This window comes from Schistocerca gregaria, chromosome 2 (assembly GCF_023897955.1).
Source record: "Schistocerca gregaria isolate iqSchGreg1 chromosome 2, iqSchGreg1.2, whole genome shotgun sequence".
Classification (NCBI taxonomy): domain Eukaryota; kingdom Metazoa; phylum Arthropoda; class Insecta; order Orthoptera; family Acrididae; genus Schistocerca; species Schistocerca gregaria.
Genome location: NC_064921.1, coordinates 928,988,750 through 929,007,798, shown reverse-complemented (window position 1 = coordinate 929,007,798; position 19,049 = coordinate 928,988,750). Strand labels below are relative to the sequence as shown.

Genomic DNA, 19,049 nt, shown 5'->3' with positions numbered 1-19,049 from the left:
TCAAGTCAGAACAAATTGTGATTTGTATCCTGCCACTGCCAACCCCAACTTGGTGTGGTGGCTAATGGGAGTAACTGTTTCGATAGAAGCCAAAATAACATGCAACTTCTGAGGAATATTCATTTGTTTCAAGTCTATACCAACTTTATCAGTCAGTACTGTGTGCTACAATAAGTAGTACCCTTACTTTATTGTACCCGCATCATTTCGGCATTAATTTCACCCTGTGATAAAGATCACATACAGAGGATACCCTTTCACAGTATTTGTAACTTGCTAATATATGGTAGATTCCTTTATGGTTCGTATAAGCATTGTACAGTATTGCTTGCTATCTAAGGTTGACAACGTTGGCAACGCTGACAATCCTGTTCCTACAACCAAAGTGGGTTGCTTTAAATCAATACAGCTACTTTAAACAACTGCCGTGAGAAGAGTTGTGTTTGTGACTTTCTTTGTGTGTACTGTTTAGCGTGTTCATAGCCTTGTGTGAAGTGATCAAAGTCCGTGGTTGTTTCTTTCACATCTTTTCTGTCACAGATTAAGATGGAAAACGCTGTTACTGTCAAAAGAGACAGGGAAACCCTTTCTACGGAAAAAAAGGTAAAAATTATGGAATGATTTGAAGCTCACAGTGGAACACATGTTGCATTAGCACAGAGTTTAGGAATACCCGTTTCTCAGTTGAACACTATCATGAAAAACAGACTATTTTGGAAAGTGTAACCAAAAGTGGGCCATATTCCAAAAAAAGAAATATGCTGGCTATTCGAAATATGCAGAACTGGAAGAAATTACTGTTTCAGGCAGCACATGCACTGCATACTCAAATAAACGGTGTGATGTTGTGCAAAAAGGTGCTTAAAGTTGCCAATGTACTTAGGAGTGAGGTCTTTACAGCATATAATGGGTGGATTGATAGATTCAAGAAGCAGTACAACATAGTGTATAAAACTGTATGTGGCGAAGAAAACAGTGGGGCATAAAATCTGTTACGGAACCACAGAGTGGCAGGTTACAAGAATTTTTGAAACAATATAAACCGAAGGATATCTTCGACATTGACAAAACAGATCTCCTTTTCAGCGTATTGGCACATAAAACACTTGCCTTTAAAGGCGAAAACTGCTATGGAGGGTAAACACGGTAAAGTTCGCCTGACAGTAATGTTAAGTACGAACGTGGATGGTTCCAAAAAATTTTGTTTGCGATTGGCAAATCTAAAAAACCTCGATGTTTTAGAAACATAAAACACTGCCACAAAGTACAGTGCCAACAAAAAAGTGTAGATGACGTCGGAATTTTTCAATAAGCAATTACATTGCCTTTATGCAAGAATGGGTACCCATAGCAGAAAAATTCTCCATTAGTGGATTGTTGCCCTGTGCACCCCAAAAATAAGCCTATGTAATGTGCAATTAGAGTTTCTATCACCAAACTGCACAAGCAAATTACACCCTTTGGATTTGGGTATTATCCATGCCTTGAAAACGCACTATAGGAAGGCGATTGTGCAAATGGCATTAACTTTGATGGAAGTTGGGAAATACCCAGCCTTTGCAAAGGCATGGACAGAAGTTACGCTTTCGAACAGCAGGATTCATTGAAGCCAACAACTGAAATGGATCTGATGCACCAGATGCGAGCGTTAGTGGCAATGGTGAAAAACTGCTTGCTTCATCATGGGAAAAGCTGCAGGTCCAGCATCCGGTTCACGATTTCTTACACACTGATGACGATGTTGTCACTGCGGAAAGTGTTTCTGTTCATGATGTGATCGACTTTCACGCACAAGAAAACACAGAAGAAGAGGAGGAGGAGGAGGAGGAGGAGGAGATTAGTGTTTAACGTCCCGTCGACGAGGTCATTAGAGACTGAGCGCAAGCTAGGGTGAGGGAAGGATGGGGAAGGAAATCGGCCGTGCCCTTTCAAAGGAACGATCCCGGCATTTGCCTGAAGCGATTTAGGGAAATCACGGAAAACCTAAATCAGGATGGCCGGAGACGGGATTGAACCGTCGTCCTCCCGAATGAGAGTCCAGTGTGCTTACCACTGTGCCATCTCGCTCAGTGAAAACACAGAAAGTGGCAGTGACAGTGATGAGGACAATGAGGTTCCCTCACTTGCAGTTGTTAATGCAGCAGTGGAAGCAATTAAAAAATATATATTTCAGCTGCAGAAAAGTTTTCATTGTGTTTATGAACTCGAAAATCACAATGAAAAAATTCACCAGAAAAAATTAAAACCAATCACAATTTTGGATTTTTTTGCTGAAAAGTAGTAACTACTGTACCCACTGGTTCAAGTCACATTTGTAGACCAACCAAACTAAAGGTCAATATAATGAATATAAATGGAATATTAAGTTTTGTAGATGTGTGCTTAAAATGCTTAAGTGTAGTATGATTTCCTTCCCTGTAATCTTGGCTGAGGTACAGACCGATCTCTATTGTAACCCCGATGTCTACATCGATTTGAAAGTGTCAATTTGTCTGGGAGCTGACTAAGCCAGTGAATGAGAGATAAAGGCTGCAGTGACAGACTAATCTGTAGTATAGTGCCATATTTAACGCACCCTGCAAATTTCACACACTTATATACACAAAATCAAAAACACCGTAAGTGGCCAGTACTGTATAAATCTGCTGACATCACTTTCGCAGGAAAGTTACACTAAAAATGGAGTTTAGAGCGATCTTTAATGGCTTATACTTTTGACCTGCAGTTTTCATATGCATGAAGTATAACTACTGAAACTACCATTTGCATCACTTCAGCTTTGCAAGCACATAAATCAACATGGCGGCTGCATGGTATGCATTATTTTTAATGCGATTTGTTGTGCTAAAGTGTCAATGAACACCTGCTAAACATAGCACTAAATTCAGGTAACCTTTATTAAATTATAAACATTCCTTGACGAGTATTTTGTTGCCTATTATCTACATATATCATGCAAAACTATGAAAATGGAAAGGCGGTCCCATACATAACCAATAAAACTTAAAAAGCATTACCCACATTTTACATTTTCCCGCACTTCATGCCTCTTTTTTTTTTTTTTTTTTTTTTTTAAGACCCTTGAAAAGTGTAAAAGTAGGGTTTTACTGTACTTCAGAAGCATACATCACTTCTGCATACAAGTAAGTTATAAGGGACAGTCAAATGAAAATGAGACAGGTGAAGAAAAATAAGTAAACTATTTGTAATTTCAAAAGTAATTGCTGTAACTGTTAAAACATTTATCCCATTGTGATACAATTGGTCAATGCCTTCATGGAAGAAGGTTTGCAGTTGCCCATGGATACGTGATTGTACATACCTAGTCATGCACCTCTTCGTTTGAAGCAAAATAAGGGCCATGAATATCTTCCTTCAGGACTCCAAAAATATGGAAATCTCATGGTGACAGATCAAAAATGTATGAATAAGGTTTAAAGGACTTCCCAGCGAAATTTCTGCAGTGTATGCTAAACAACTTGGCAATGTAAGCAGCCATTATCCTGCAACAGAATGATTCAGTCTGTTGACATTCCTGGGCATTCGAACTTGATGGCAAACTTCAGTTTTTACGAAGTGTCTTCATACTACTGAGAGTTAATTGTGGTGCTGTGTTAGAGAAAGTCAATGAGCAGTGAGCCCCTGAAGACAACGAAAAAGGTCATCATGACTTTCCCCGAGTTAAGAGTCCCGAATGCTCCCCATCCCCATGCGAGTGCCATATTTTTGGAGCCCTGCAGGAAGACATTTGTGGCTGGCAATTTGCTTCAAACAAAGATATATGCGCCTGGGTACAAGCACAGTTCTATAGGCAAGTGCAAATATTCTTCCATGAAGGCACTGACCATGTTGTCTTTCAGTGGGATACATGTGTGTGTGATGGTGATTACTTTTGAAATAATAAACAGTTTACCTACTTTTTTCCATCTGTTTCGTTTACATTTGCCTGCCCCTCTCACATATCCTATATGTTTGCCACCTGGAAGAAAGATATGGTAAGATATATCCACCAGCATCTTGTCTAAGCACAGAACAAAGTGTTCCAATAGCAAAGCTGAATAATGTGTGCATGATAAAACATAGTAATTACAACATCTGTACAACAAAATTACCAATGTACAAAATAATTACCTTTTATCTTGGCACACTCTAGAAGATACGGGAGGCTTTCAGCAGCAGCTGTTCTCACTCCATCATGAAAATAAAATTTCAGCATTGGTACCATGAGCCTCACTACTTCCTCCGCATAGTCCGCAAAACCTTCTTTTAGTTCACGGGCATAGCACACTAACATTTCACAAGCAGTGGCCTTATCTTCCAGACCTGAGACATAAAATATAAGTATGTACCAACAATTCACTTTGAACAAAACTGAATCATTCCCACAGTAATTTCTAACTGGATTTTTGTTTTCTTTCACAATCCTAACAAAGACTGTCACCAGCAAAGATAGCAATTACAATTTTATAAACTATGTGGAACCAATAGGTGCATACATAAAAACAAATCATATTCAAAATAAAAAAAAAGTGATTAAATTTGCATTTTCTTTCTTGGGATTTTGCAAATTGTTAGGTATCAAACCTACTCAGGCGACAAATTTAATTGTTTAAAGTCATTGTTATCACCACATTGGCCAAAAAATAAGCTACATCCCCCCTTCCAAAAAAAACTGATACAAAAAATTTAAAAAATTTGATACAAAAAATTAGGGTGCCGTTTTATCTTCAACAACCTACTAATACTGCTACATTTTTACATCATGAGAACCTCAACTCTAGCACTCATTCCTTCACCGAAGACATACGATCATTGCACCTGCAGGCGTGGTTTCACACCTGCAGGTCCTTGAATATCACCCTGCAAAGGCACTATTTCATTGGGCTCTTAGAAAATGAGATAATGCAGTACTCCACCAGTCAACAAAGCCATCATGAGCTTTATGTGAGTGAAGTCTCTCCTCATGGACTGCAATATCAACAGTTCTTATCATCAAAAGGTTCCGACAGTACTAGATATCCATTGCCCTAGCAGGTAGTAAGGATAATTTATTCTGATAGGATGATTATGAAAATAGTGATATTGATGAATGAAATACCAATAGTAAAGTTAACAGTTGCAGCGATGCAAGGGGTACCAAATTTGTTATAAAAGTCAGTAAATTACTCAACCGACAGTATTTTTCAGTAAAGGTATTTCGTTCATTCCAAACAAGTATCAATTCGTAAAGTAATCATCTAGACAAGTTGACAGCAATCTGAAGACGTTTTAGCAAACTATTTTTCAGGCGATAAAATTTTTTTGACTACGAAATATAAGTTCTTGACATTTATTCAGAATAGGAAATGTTAATTAGTAATTGCAGGCCATAATTTATCTGTTTAATATAAAGGTGTTTTGAATTTTGTGAACATGAAAAAGTGTGAATTTATGTGCGGCTTTTACTCTGAGACTAGTTATCACAGAGTGCAAAAAGAGCGGGTGAACAGTTCGCTGACCTACGCGGTGAATTTTATTTTTTGTGATTTTGACCCGAATGGAGAAAAATCCAGTTTCATTTAGATTTTACGCAAGATAGACACCACGTTATTACAATCGAGTCGTTTAGCAAATTTGGGAAAACTGAAACCTGCAGGCTTGATTTGAAATACATTACACACTAGTACGTGATCGAGATGTCCAGTTAATCGTGAACAATAGTTGCATATGCGCTTGGACTTACTGCACAAAGTTGGAAATTAATTTTGAGACAAGTGCTGATTTTGACAAAAATGAACCAAAGTTTATTCAAAATATCGAGGTTCTGTTTTAATTAAGATACACATCACATTGTTGAGCACATTGCATAGCAACACTGTAATGCAGATTAATTAATTCATTAAAACAATTTGCGACGTAATAAGTCTCATTACACATACAAACTGTTAAACGAAATTTGCTGACCGCATGAGTGATTTTATTTCCAGAAATGCCAATAAACTGATGGTTTCAAAAGTTAAATTACTAACTGTTGTGTAACTTCATTGCCTGTCCCATGCCACCGCTGAACGTGTTGTATCGTGTCTCTTCACAAGAGATCTCAAAAAGCCAGGATAAACAAGAAACAGGAAGAAGATTAAAGAAGAGGCATCAGTATACACCATAAAGACTGATTACAAGGCTGGCAGGTCTGTGCAATTTACAACACGAAAATGTTGTTAATGAGAGTGACTATTAGGACAGGTTTTGTAAATGGGAAATATAACTATTTTGCAGTGAGTCTTTCCCCCTTTCCTATCAAAATAACAGGTGTAGCTTATCTATGGACAATATGGTTGTATTATAGCGAATGTTTGTGATTTTGAGTTAAATTCTCCATATTACATAAAATGAGAGATGTATTTACATAATGTAGTCATGAATTAACTTTGGAACATTTACGTAATTTCCATCTATAAGGAACTATGGTGCACAGCCAATTGTGTATGTAAAAGTGCAGTATTTACATCAGACTAATTTTAACAAGACTTTTATGACTTACCAGATGTACGGATACCAAAGTTCTGCTGTTCACCAAGGTAAACAAACTGCCAATCAATATCACTCTCAATGCCCTGCATATCTTCATTATCCAACAACGCTACCTCTGGTTTCATGCCAGCAGTCTTCATAACAGGACCCATTACAAGTGGCAAGTACTGCTCAAACTGTTTTCCTGCAAAATAATCAAGAGTGTTTTGTTGAACACAATATTTAAAAGCTGTCAAATGCAGGTGTAACTCGTAAAATACCATATTCCCAAGATGAGTTATCACAGTTACGAGTCAACATCAATTTTAACTTGTCCTCTGAACTTCAACACTATTCACATTTGTGAATATCAAAGAGGTTTTATGATAACGGAAATTTCAGCATGGAAACAACACCCAAAACAGAGATTGTGCAACCACTCATTTATCGTATTGCTGTGGCACACAGGAATACTCAATAAATCATACATGACCCCTGGTTTTCAGTATTTGTTCCTCCCATGTTTTATTGTGGATTGTGAGTGTGTGTGTGTGTGTGAGAGAGTGAGAGAGAGAGAGAGAGAGAGAGAGAGAGAGAGAGAGAGAGAGAGAGAGCAGCAGCCTGTTTTCTCAACAAAAATGTAGAACCCGTTCTCACAGCTAGAGGACAAATTTAAGGATGTAGAGGCTTGTCTCACCAGGGGTAAGGTAGAAAGTGCCTAAACGAAAATTAGAGAGACCTTTGGAGAAAAGAGCTCAGATGGAAACCCAGTTCTAAGCAAAGAAGGGAAAGCAGAAATGTGGAAGGAGTATATAGAGGGTCTATACAAGGGTGATGTACTTGAGGACAATATTATGGAAATGGAAGAGGATGTAGATGAAGATGAAATGGGAGATAAGATACTGTGTGAAGAGTTTGACATAGTACTGAAAGGCCTGAATCGAAACAAGGCCCCCGGAGTAGACCACATTCCATTAGAACTACTGACGGCCTTGGGAGAGCCAGTCCTGAAAAAACTCTACCATCTGGTGAGCAAGCTGTACGAGACAGGCGAAATAACCTCAGACTTCAAAAACAATATTATAATTCCAATTCCAATGAAAGCAGGAGCTGACAGATGTGAAAATTACCGAACAATCAGTTGAATAAGTCACGGATGCAAAATACTAACACGAATTCTTTATTGACGAATGGAAAAAACTGGTAGAGCTGACCTCGGGGGAAGATCAGTTTGGATTCCGTAGAAATATTGGAACACGTGAGGCAATACTGACATTACGACTTGTCTTAGAATCTAGATTAAGGAAAAGCAAAGCTACATTTCTAGCATTTGTAGACTTAGGGAAAGCTTTTGACAATGTTGACTGGAATACTCTCTTTTAAATTCTGAAGGTAGGTAGGGGTAAAATAGAGGGAGCAAAAGGCTATTTACAATTTGTACAGGAACCAGATGGCAGAGTCTAGGGACATGAAAGGGAAGCAGTGGTTGGGAAGGGAGTGAGACAGGGTTGTAGCCTATCCCCGATGTTATTCAATCTGTATATTGAGCAAGCAGTGAAGGAAACAAAAGAAAAATTCGGAATAGGTATTAAAATCCATGGAGAAGAAATAAAAACTTTGGGGTTCGCCGATGACATGGTAATTCTGTCACAGACAGCAAAGGACTTGGAAGAGCAGTTGAACAGAATGGGTAGTGTTTTAAAAGGAGGATATAAGATGAACATCAACAAAAGCAAAACGAGGATAATGGAATGTAGTCAAATTAAGTCGGCTGATGCTGAGGGAATTAGATTAGGAAATGAGACACTTAAAGTAGTAAAGGTGTTTTGCTATTTGGGGAGCAAAATAACTGATGATGGTCGAAGTAGAGAGGATATAAAATGCAGACTGGCAATGGCAAGGAAAGCATTTCTGAAGAAGAGAAATTTGTTAACATCGAGTATAGATTTAAGTGTCAGGAAGTTGTTTCTGAAAGTATTTGTATGGAGTGTAGCCATGTATGGAAGGGAAACGTGGACGATAAATAGTTTAGACAAGAAGAGAATAGAAGCTTTCGAAATGTGGTGCTACGGAAGAATGCTGAAGATTAGATGGGTAGATTATATAACTAATGAGGAGGTATTGAACAGAATTAGGGAGAAGAGGAGTTTGTGGCGCAACTTGATTAGAAGAAGGGATCGGTTGGTAGGAGATATTCTGGGGCATCAAGGGATCACCAATTTAGTATTGACGGGCAGCGTGGAGGGAAAAAATCGTTGAGGGAGACCAAGAGATGAATAAATCAAGCAGATTCAGAAGGATGTAGGTTGCGGTAGGTATGATGTTCTAAATGGAGAGACGTCTACAGACATTAAAGTAACCTCTGGCGTGTCACAGTCTGAAGTTCCATGCGGCTTTTCGCGGATGATGCTGTAGTATACAGAGAAGTTGCAGCATTAGAAAATTGCAGCGAAATGCAGGAAGATCTTGCAGCGGATAGGCATTGGTGCAGGGAGTGACAACTGACCCATAACATAGGCAAATGTAATCTATTGCGAATACATAAAAAGAAGGATCCTTTATTGTATGATTATATGATAGCGGAACAAACACTGGTAGCTGTTACTTCTGTAAAATATCTGGGAGTATGCATGCAGAACGATTTGAAATGAATGATCATATAAAATTAATTGTTGGTAAGGTGGGTACCAGGTTGAGATTCATTGGGAGAGTCCTTAGAAATTGTAGTCCATTAACAAAGGAGGTGGCTTACAAAAGACTCATTTGACCTATACTTGAGTATTGCTCATCAGTGTGGGATCCGTACCAGATCAGGTTGACGGAGGAGATAGAGAAGATCCAAAGAAGAGCGGCGCGTTTCGTCACAGGGTTATTTGGTAAGCGTGATAGTATTACAGAGATGTTTAGCAAACTCCAGTGGCAGACCCTGCAAGAGAGGCGCTCTGCATCGCAGTGTAGCTTGCTGTCCGGGTTTCGAGAAGGTGCGTTTCTGGATGAGGTATTGAACATATTGCTTCTCCCAACTTATACCTCCCGAGGAGATCACGAATGTAAAATTAGAGAGATTCGAGCGCACACGGAGGCTTTCCGGCAGTCGTTCTTCCCGCAAACCTTATGTGACGAACAGGAAAGGGAGGTAATGACAGTGGCACGTAAAGTGCCCTCTGTCACACACCGTTGGGTGGCTTGCGGAGTATAAATGTAGATGTAGAATCTACATGACAAGCAAACGCTACGACACTACCTTGTGACTTTTACTACGAGTTACTATTAAGTGTAATTATAAATACAATGAGTTACGTTGCAAGTGCATGGACATTTTATTCTTCTCAATTATCCACTGAAGTGTGAAGTAATTATCTTTCTCTATCCACAACTGCAACACCTGGCCTGCATTAGTAAGCGAAATAAGCTGCCATCTACTTTTCATCCATCAAGTTATCAGTGTTTCACCATTTCACTGATATGTACTTGTACGGACAACTCTGATAACCAAATGGCCATCATACCAAAATCATTAATCATTCTGGAATTAATGTAGAATGTTTTGAAGGCACTGCAGAAGACATAATCAAATGGACTCATTCAAAATTTTGTATCATGTTTACCAAACATGTCTTCTGTATTTTAACATCTTGCTCAACAATTGATCATATAAATAGAATGCAGAAGGTTCTTTATTCTCTAATTTTTTGAGAACATTCTCAGGTCCGCATGAATAAAATGAGTCAGAATATACTTCACATGAGAATGTTCTCAATTTGAGTAACAGCATGGGGGAAGTTGATCAATGTGAAAAACATTCACTGGTTCTGTATGAATAAAACTAGAGAAGTTTCTCGTAAGTGGAGAAAACTCCCCGTATTTAAATTGAGCTCTGTAGCATACTTCAAGCTGTTTTAAGTTCTGTGGAGGTTTTACCCTAATTTTTAAGTAAAAAATTTATGTTGCTCTGAAGGCAAAAAGTTATACATAGCCCCAAGAAAAACTGAAGAGAAAAACTGTACAAGTTAAACAAGGGAAACATTATTTGGCCCATGAATCCCTTCCTGAAAATCAAAGACGACGATGGGGCACCCTTTCAAACGAACTGAATATGGAAACATTTCTGCAATATTCAGCAGACCCAGGTTTTCAGACAGGTGTAGTAGAAGACAGGTATATGTCAGAGAACTATCACTGATATCTTCAGGCATTCTTCATCATGTTACCAGAAAAACTCCTTTGTGGATTTGACTTCCTAGAAGTGTAGGAGAACTAGAAATAGTAAAAGCCATGTGGCAATCAAAGAATCAGTTCACAGGTGAAGTGGGGAACCTCAACTGCCCACACATATCAATGATGAAATCTTCTGTAGATGGAGACGAACATATGAATTGAAAGAGTTTTTCCAGTATCAATGTGCAGGCAACATTTGATTTTAATAAAATATTTGCTAGAGTTGATGTGCCATGGTGTGGGTGTGTACATGCTAGGATATGAAGAAACTGTGATGTATGCCAGATACAAAGAGAGAACCAATGTAATGTTTTACTTTTAGGAAGTGAAGAGTATGACACTGCTCCATGGTAACTAACACCATTTCAGAATCTACAAACACCTGATGAGGGCCTACAACAGACTTCAATATAACAGAAGGTAGCTGTTCTGGAAAATTTTGTGTGTGTGTGTGGGGGGGGGGGATGATTATTTTATTAAATAACTACAGTGACAGCAAGATTCAACTATCTTCTATATGAGTGAAAGTGATGTCAGTGGAGGTTTTCCACTGACACCATAGAAACAAAGCATTCAGCTGCATGTTTAAAGTGTGTAGTTTACAACTGTAAATAGCTGCTTTATGACAGTATAATGTACGAAAGTTTTGAAAGGAATCCTTATCAGTAACTAGTTTCAAATCAAGTACATCTCAGGAATCGACACACTATCTCTCAACATTGCTGAAATACTGACATACTGTTTCTATATTGCTTTTGTTCTTTCACCCTACACCTGTCCTATTTAAGATGTTAGAAACAAGGAGTCGGATGAGAAAAAAATAATAACTGGTTAACTACAAACCTAGTGGTCTACTTCTCATAACGAAACCACACAGGTGACTACATAATACTTTAGGTGCCAAGATGACCATAACATGTCATATTTACTTAAAATTATCTTATGTTAGAAATCTCTGACAGAGTTATGGTTTTGTTTGCAAATCATCGTCATCTAACTTCAATAACAAAAAAGTATTCCAGGTTTCCAAAATTCAGTATCACGAAATCCATTTTCATAAGCTTCCTATATATTGCAGTCAATTTGTTGCCACACATGAAACTAAAATCTGAACCTAGTGCACCTCTGTCAGAACACATTGATGCCCATTCCATATTTATACAATGAAAAGTTTGTCTGTTTAAGCAATCTGAACAAAATGTAAGATTACGTGTATATTCTGTGCTGGATATGGCATGCAACATACACCGAGAACTTTGTCAAGAAGAAGAAAAAGTAGTGAGAAAGAACAGGTGTGTACTGGGTGATGAAGTGGGCGCTCCTTTGTAGCTGGTTCTCAAGGATGGTGGCAGGTTTGGGCGTGTATAGGCATATGGCACACGAAAACTGTTGGTGAACTAGGTATGGTGGGGTAGTGCCTGTCTGAAGGTCTACACCGTACTGGGCAAGGGACTTTTTGTCATTGCAGATACGCTGTCCCCAGGTGGTCAGGTTGATGGCAGGGATTTTTTGGTGTGGAGTGGATGGCAGCTGTCAAAACGCAGGTGTGGTTTGTGGGTTTGATGTGAGAGCAGATGGTCAACATCTATAAAAGTGGTGTGCTGTGTCGAGGGGGACCCGGTAAAGCAGATGGAGAGAAGAGGCTGAGCTTGTGAAGGAATAAGAAAATGGTGTCTTCGCCCTGCCACAGGGACCTGCCGAATTCACCCACCCACTGTGCACTTCCTATTCCAGTCCTTTCACAAGCTTATCTAGCACCACCGGAGGCTCCTGTGAAAGCAGCCATGTCATGTACCAGCTCTGCTGCAATAAGGGCTCAGGTTTTTACATTGGTATGGCTATCAACCACATATCCACCAGAATGAAGTCTGCCAAACTGTAGCCAAAGTTGAAGAGGACCACCCTGTGCCAAAAATGTAAGTGAACATAAAATGTCTGACTGCTATGTGTGTTTCACAACTGGGCCACCAGAATCCTCTCCTCCACCACTAGCTTTTCGTAACTGCACAGATGGGAGTTATTCCTACAACACATTCTCCACTTCCAAAAGCATCCTAATCTCAATCCTACACTCAACTATTTCTGCCCCTTCTGTCCTACCACCACCTCCCCCTCACGCATTGCCACTGCCACTGCCTCTGCACCCACCAGTCTTTTCCCACTCTCTGGTACTCTCCTTTTCAGCTCCATTTTCCCTCCTTTCCTCCCATACAGCCTCCCAACACTGTGCCAGGCAACCTTGTTCTGCCACCTTCTAGTCTCTGCCAGTCAACCTTCCCCCCCCCCCCCCCCAATCTATATCCCTCTCCCTTCCCTGCCCCAATCTCGATGTTGCTTTAGTTCAACGGAAATTTTGCAGTTTGTCTGGAGCAGCCCAAGATTTGCACGAGATTTTCCTACTTGTGTGGATGTATGTGCATTTTCCTTTCTTTTCTGAATATGGCTTTGGCTAACTGTAACAGTTTTTTCATTGTGCCCGTCTGCAACTCAATGTGTCTACGAATTTTGGTTCACTTAAAACTGAGCACTTTCTCAGGGAACATCCTTTTGCTCTGAGAACGTTCTCCAGAGTTTGTTCTTTTTTATTCATGCTACACAATGTGTACATTCATTTTCTAACATAAGGATCTACTAGATTTATGAAGAACACAAAATGGTAAGGTACATGACAAGGGTACAGCAGCTTGCAACAGAATAATTGAGTTTTCCAAGTGGATTAACCATCACAGTAAAATATTGACAGACACTAACCTAATATTTTGCATATCCTTGCCCAAGCAGATATCAGGTACGATGTCTGTGGATCATCATCTGCCAATTCACCAGTTGTCTGAGTTTTTAGAAGTAGGTCCATTACTTCACTGGCGTCTCGCATAAACTGCAAAATAGAAGTTTCTACAGCAATGATGTATTAAGTAAATATTGTAGGAAACCGAAAACTTACTTAGTCAACAATGAATGAGGAAAAGCAAAATCAAGTTGACAAAAAACACAAAAAGGCATAGATTAAATCTTTTGCCAACAGAGAAGGAGAAAAAAAACAATCTTTATAATGTGGATAATAAAGTCTATGACAGGAGAGGTAATCAGTACAAATAAAATTGTACATTACTAAGAAGATATGCACAACAATTGAGACTTGAGCTTAGCTCTGCAGAAATTAGGTGTGTTCAGATGAAAGGTAAAGGAAAGTCTCCCCCCCCCCCCCCCCCCCGGCCAAAAAAAAAAAGGTGTGGAGTAGAGACAATGAAGTATAATTATCTCAAATGGTTGGTTAGTGGAATCCAATCAGAGACACAATATTTCAGAAGTGCAGGTATTTGAAGTAGTTATGAACCCTTGATGCCTACAAATATGCTTGCTGCATTCCATGAAAAGTGTGGCTTTGTAATCACCTTCTGCGCTAGAATATTCCTAGAGCACTGAGTGTGACAATTTTGTCTGCTGCTCTGGATTTCACCGCCCCCCCCCCCCGCCCCCCCCAACAGAAAATAAACACAGTTACTCAAACAACTTCAGTTTTTCACTTTGAATCTCCTCCAGAAATGAAACACTGCATAAATACACAAATATTGTCTGACACCTAAGAATTACACCTTTCCTAGAGTTTTTAGTAGGGCATTAGAAACCTGGTGTCCTTCCATGATTACTCTTATGAACCTGCTGTCCTGCATATACTAGGAACTGTAATAACTAAAGGAAACAATGACTATCAGTGACAGCTCTCTAATACATCACAGTCGTTGGGAACCACAGAATTAACTTCTTCACTCGATTATGTTTACGAATTGTCAGCAGTGTTGTCGAGTGGACATGTGGGCCACTTGTGAAATCGGATTTTAAGAACACTATCTGGCAAGATTTGATTCTTTCGCATCTTACAGTATGATATCTCTGCTCGATAAATGACTGAATTTCTTTTATTTATTCACCTTAGTTATTGTGCAGCATCCAATGAAGTAAAGCATTCCACAATATTTAGAAATCATTGTGCAGACTTTGTGTATGGGTTGTTTTAGTTAACTGATTGCTGTGTATGAAATATAGCTAACATAGTGACATTCTACTTTAAGCTGAGAGCAGAGCAATGATTATATTTAGACGTGCACCTGTGTGTGGTCAAGCATGCATGCCATTTTATATGTTGTCTAAAGAGGCTATAGTGACACCGCACACACAAATTTCTACCATATTCACTCTGAGATATTCAGCTTTAATCAAAACCTGTTTGTTGTTTGTCACAGGATGTAATCACTAAGTAAGTAAATGTTTTAGCACCCCAGGACAGCAGCAGCAATGCACGTTAACACATTCAGAGCAGTCAAAGGGTTAAAATTATTCATGCCAAGACTGTATATTTGAGTGCAAGAGTGGGACCACATGTAACACAATCTTTTGTCATATTTCATGGTATGTCAAAGAACTGACTGCATGGTCTCAGAGTACACAGTTTGCAGTTATTCTGAGCTAAATTTATCATAGTAAATCCCATTTTTAAAACCTCTCTATGGGCTTATGTTTTTTCTGACATGGACATGTTCCTTTATTGGGGGTTCACTGGATTACACTGAAGGAGTGACCAAGAATCAGAAATGAAACCTTCTGCTATCATAAGTACATTATAATTACTAGCTGAAAACTGTAAATGAACTCAATGATTTAGACTTTTTAAGTCACATGCAAAGTCACAAACTGGTGCCTTGATTTTGATTCATTTAAAAGAAATTAATCTGAAATGAAAACACTGACTTTGCTCAAATACTGTTTCATCCTGTTCACAGGGCTTCACACAGCTCACTTAGATCCACATGGTTATTGAAAGTCGGGGTTCTCATAATACTAATAGCCCTGAAATGACTCACTTGGCAGAAACATGTGACTTTCCACACTTAAAGATAAACAACTGTTTTCTACTGCAATGACTGCTGTGCCACAGAGAGCATTTAGAAAACATTTCAACATGTCACAGGATTCGTGGCAGTAACAGACACATGCATAGCTGTATAATGTTAATTTTCATTACTGCCTTTCTCTTCAGTCACGAAACTGATGACCTATGCACACAGTTTCTTTGCATTTTGCTTTCACAGGCAGAATTTCATCTCCCTGCTCAGATGTGCAGGTGATATGTGCAATTATGAGAAAAAAGCCAATATAATGTTCCCCAGGTGTGAAGCTGTCTGTTTTTTACTATCCAGTTATTCTTCACCCGCTCCAATTTTGCCATCAGTAATATTGCAAAAATTTTTGCAGTCATCCACTATAAAAAGTCAAGTATACGGTAGTGTTTTTATGTTTTTCACACATCTAAAGCAGAACATTTCAGTTATCAGCAACAGTGATGTCCATTTCTCTTTTATTATTTTGCAGTCAGCATATATTCCTCACTAACATGAAGTATGTACATTGCAAAAGACTAATTGAAATTGAAAATTGCATACCACTATGTGAGCTGCAACAGTTTTTTCTTCAATTTAAATGTATCATTCAATGTAGTCCAACATTTGATGTGATGAATCTTCAATCATGATCTTCAGCACAATTTCTACCTATTTGACAATGCATTTCTTCCTATATGAAATATTCTAGTCATCATTCTATTAAATCATTTTTGGGGGATCATTTTATTAAATCATTTTTGGAGAGTGAATGTAAATACTTTGGATGACAATGCACAATTTTTTCCTTTCATATGTACTGCAGAACATTTAATTTCAGAGTGCCAGTATGGAAAGGCCTCTTTATTCAAAAAACAGCTGAAAGAAGATGGTGGTGTAATTTATGCTGGCTTTTGTTGAAAAGGAAGTTTTCTTCTCTATGTACATAAATAAAAATACACAAATCTACATTTTGGGAAAAGGGGGGGGGGGGGGGGGGAGAATACCACAACAACACAATGTGGAAGTTTTAATGGATAAGGCTTCCTTTTCTTTATCATGCAAAAATATTGTACATGGGATTAATGCCCTTGTAAGTGGTTTCTTTATTGAGTGATGAAGACTTAAGAGTAACTGAAATGTAAAATTATTCTAGCAATTTCACTGTAATCCAAAGTGCGAAAATTAAATCACTACTGACATTTCTTATGTTACAGATCTTAAGAAATCTTATTTTTCAGTATCTCTAGAAGAAATTCCATACACAAATTTTCACTTGTTACTTTATACGCCCTAGTCTCATAACAATATAAGCATAAAACAGTGATTTAACAATTACTATTTGCCTAGTTATACTTTAGTAAGGCACAATTCAATGGTAATGACAGATGAGCGTGAGTAATTTAAGTACATACAAATTTCTGTGTTGGGAACATTTTATAGCTGAAGGATATTCACATTCTGAGCTGTGTGGGTTTCCATTTTCGACAGTAATGAATTATGTGAGCATGGTCCTACTTCTTGAGATGATGATGATGATGATGATGATATGTGAAGGACATCCCAAAATTACAGCCACAGATTAAAACACAAAGTGAACAACACAGTACTGAATAATGGGAAATTAAAGGCCAGGGGTGTGTCAGAAGTGGAGGTATTTGTTGAATGCTGACCAAAAGTTTGGTGGGGGTGGGGAGGGGGTGGGGGGGGGGGTGGGGGGGCGGAATGTTTGGAATTTCTTAAGTACCTTTGCATTTCTCCTCTATCCATTCCTAATTCATCATTTTATACTTTATCAACCTCTTTCTTTTGGGTTTTTATTCCTTTATGCATGCTTCATTTGCATTTAGTTGCCTTCTGTCGAAGTTCATCATATCAAGTGCTACTAGCCTTCACTTTTTGTCCATTTGATCCTTCACTATTTCATCTCTCAAATTTAGCTATTGTCTTCTTTTGCATACCTTTCTCTTGTTTCAGTCAACTGTTTCCTAGAACTCCAGTGCTCCCTTTGCATCTATCAGCTACCACTGATTCTTTCAACTTACCCTGGTCCCAACGTCTCAATTTCTAGTCTTTGCTTTTTTTCCAGATTTAATACACAGTTCACAACAAACAGATTAAGGTCACAGTCGACATCTTTTACTTAAAAATATTCTGCAATTTCAAATTTGCTTTCAAAATTTTTCTTATCATAACATGATGATCTTGAATGCTTCTGCTGTCTACAGGTCTTTTCCTTGTAAACAGCATCCTTTTGTGATTCTTAAACCCAGTGTTGGTAATCAATTAACTGTGTAAACATGAACTAACTATACATAGTAGGCAAGTAGTATTATTTTATCAGTGGCTTACCTTTTCAGGTCCAACAGCTAACCCAATTAAGCTTACACATTCAATGGCTTTGCCTCTGAGTGTCTTCAGCTCCTCAGAATTAGCATTCTGTATTATATACTTCAGGCACGGCATTAAACGATCATAATAAGCAACAAACTGTTCCTCTGACGTATCTGCAACTGATGCTATAGTTGTCACTATTTGTTCAAGAACCAATTTGGTCCCTTTCTCCACAAGCTATAATCAAACAAGTCACTTTAATAAATATCACATTTTCACTAAGTAAAATATTAAGATAAGCATATCATTTCATTAACACAGAGGTCACAAATTAATGTTAACAAAAATGTTCGCACAGACCACTTGAATCATAACAACAAATGAAAGTTGACTAAAGCTGCTACTGCTCTATAGCACTTGATTTTTGAAGGTTGGCTATAGTGCAAATCTGAAGTGGTACATTTTCTGCGTATTAAACTGTACGGGACCAAGAGGACAACACATTATTGTTATGCAGTTTGCTTATACTATCAGAGCTACAATAACTGTAAACTGCAGCAACTGATAATGGATGCAAATTACAGCCGTACCTCTACTGAGACATGTGAATCTGTAAGTTTGGGATTTATAACTGGTTCATGCATACAATGCACCACTACTTTTTAGTTAGTGGCGAGTCATGAAGTAGAGGCCATAAACAACGGTGCAACAGGGAGAATATTTGATGTCACAGAGCTGTATATTTGCAAGCAGCATGAGGTACAGAATAAATTAAAGTAGGCCAGTGTTACACACCACCCTTTCAGGGGACAAAAGGAGAGAGGTTTCATAAACTAGAGCAGCAGGTCATTCAGCAAGTGCAAGAGAAATGCCATGAAGGCTTCCCAATTACTCGAGAAATAATCCAAACAAAGGTAACGGAGATAAAGGGAATTTTCCGTCCACATGTGTCACAGAAACCAATGGAAGTACTGTCTGGCGTATGAGAATGGCGAGAGTGGGGCTTACATTATGACACAGAAAAATGCTAGCACAGAGACTTCCCTCACTGACAAAAAACAACTTGGGTCTCAGCATATCAATAATGCACATGAAATTGTATATCCAGAACTGTGTGTCTTACACAGGCAT

The 19,049-nt window shown here is 38.5% G+C and overlaps 1 protein-coding gene across 2 annotated transcripts in view; it reads right to left on the bottom strand.

Annotated features, from left to right (window-relative positions):
- Positions 1 to 19,049, bottom strand: part of LOC126335361 (importin-5) — a 156,844-nt gene that overhangs the window by 55,674 nt on the left and 82,121 nt on the right. For both annotated transcript variants that reach the window (XM_049998552.1, XM_049998551.1), the window contains 4 exons: positions 17,937 to 18,155; positions 13,459 to 13,585; positions 6,521 to 6,694; positions 4,132 to 4,323 (listed from right to left, as the gene is read on the bottom strand). In XM_049998552.1, coding sequence (XP_049854509.1) covers positions 4,132 to 4,323; positions 6,521 to 6,694; positions 13,459 to 13,585; positions 17,937 to 18,155 — 712 coding nt within the window. The remainder of the gene's footprint in view (positions 1 to 4,131; positions 4,324 to 6,520; positions 6,695 to 13,458; positions 13,586 to 17,936; positions 18,156 to 19,049) is intronic.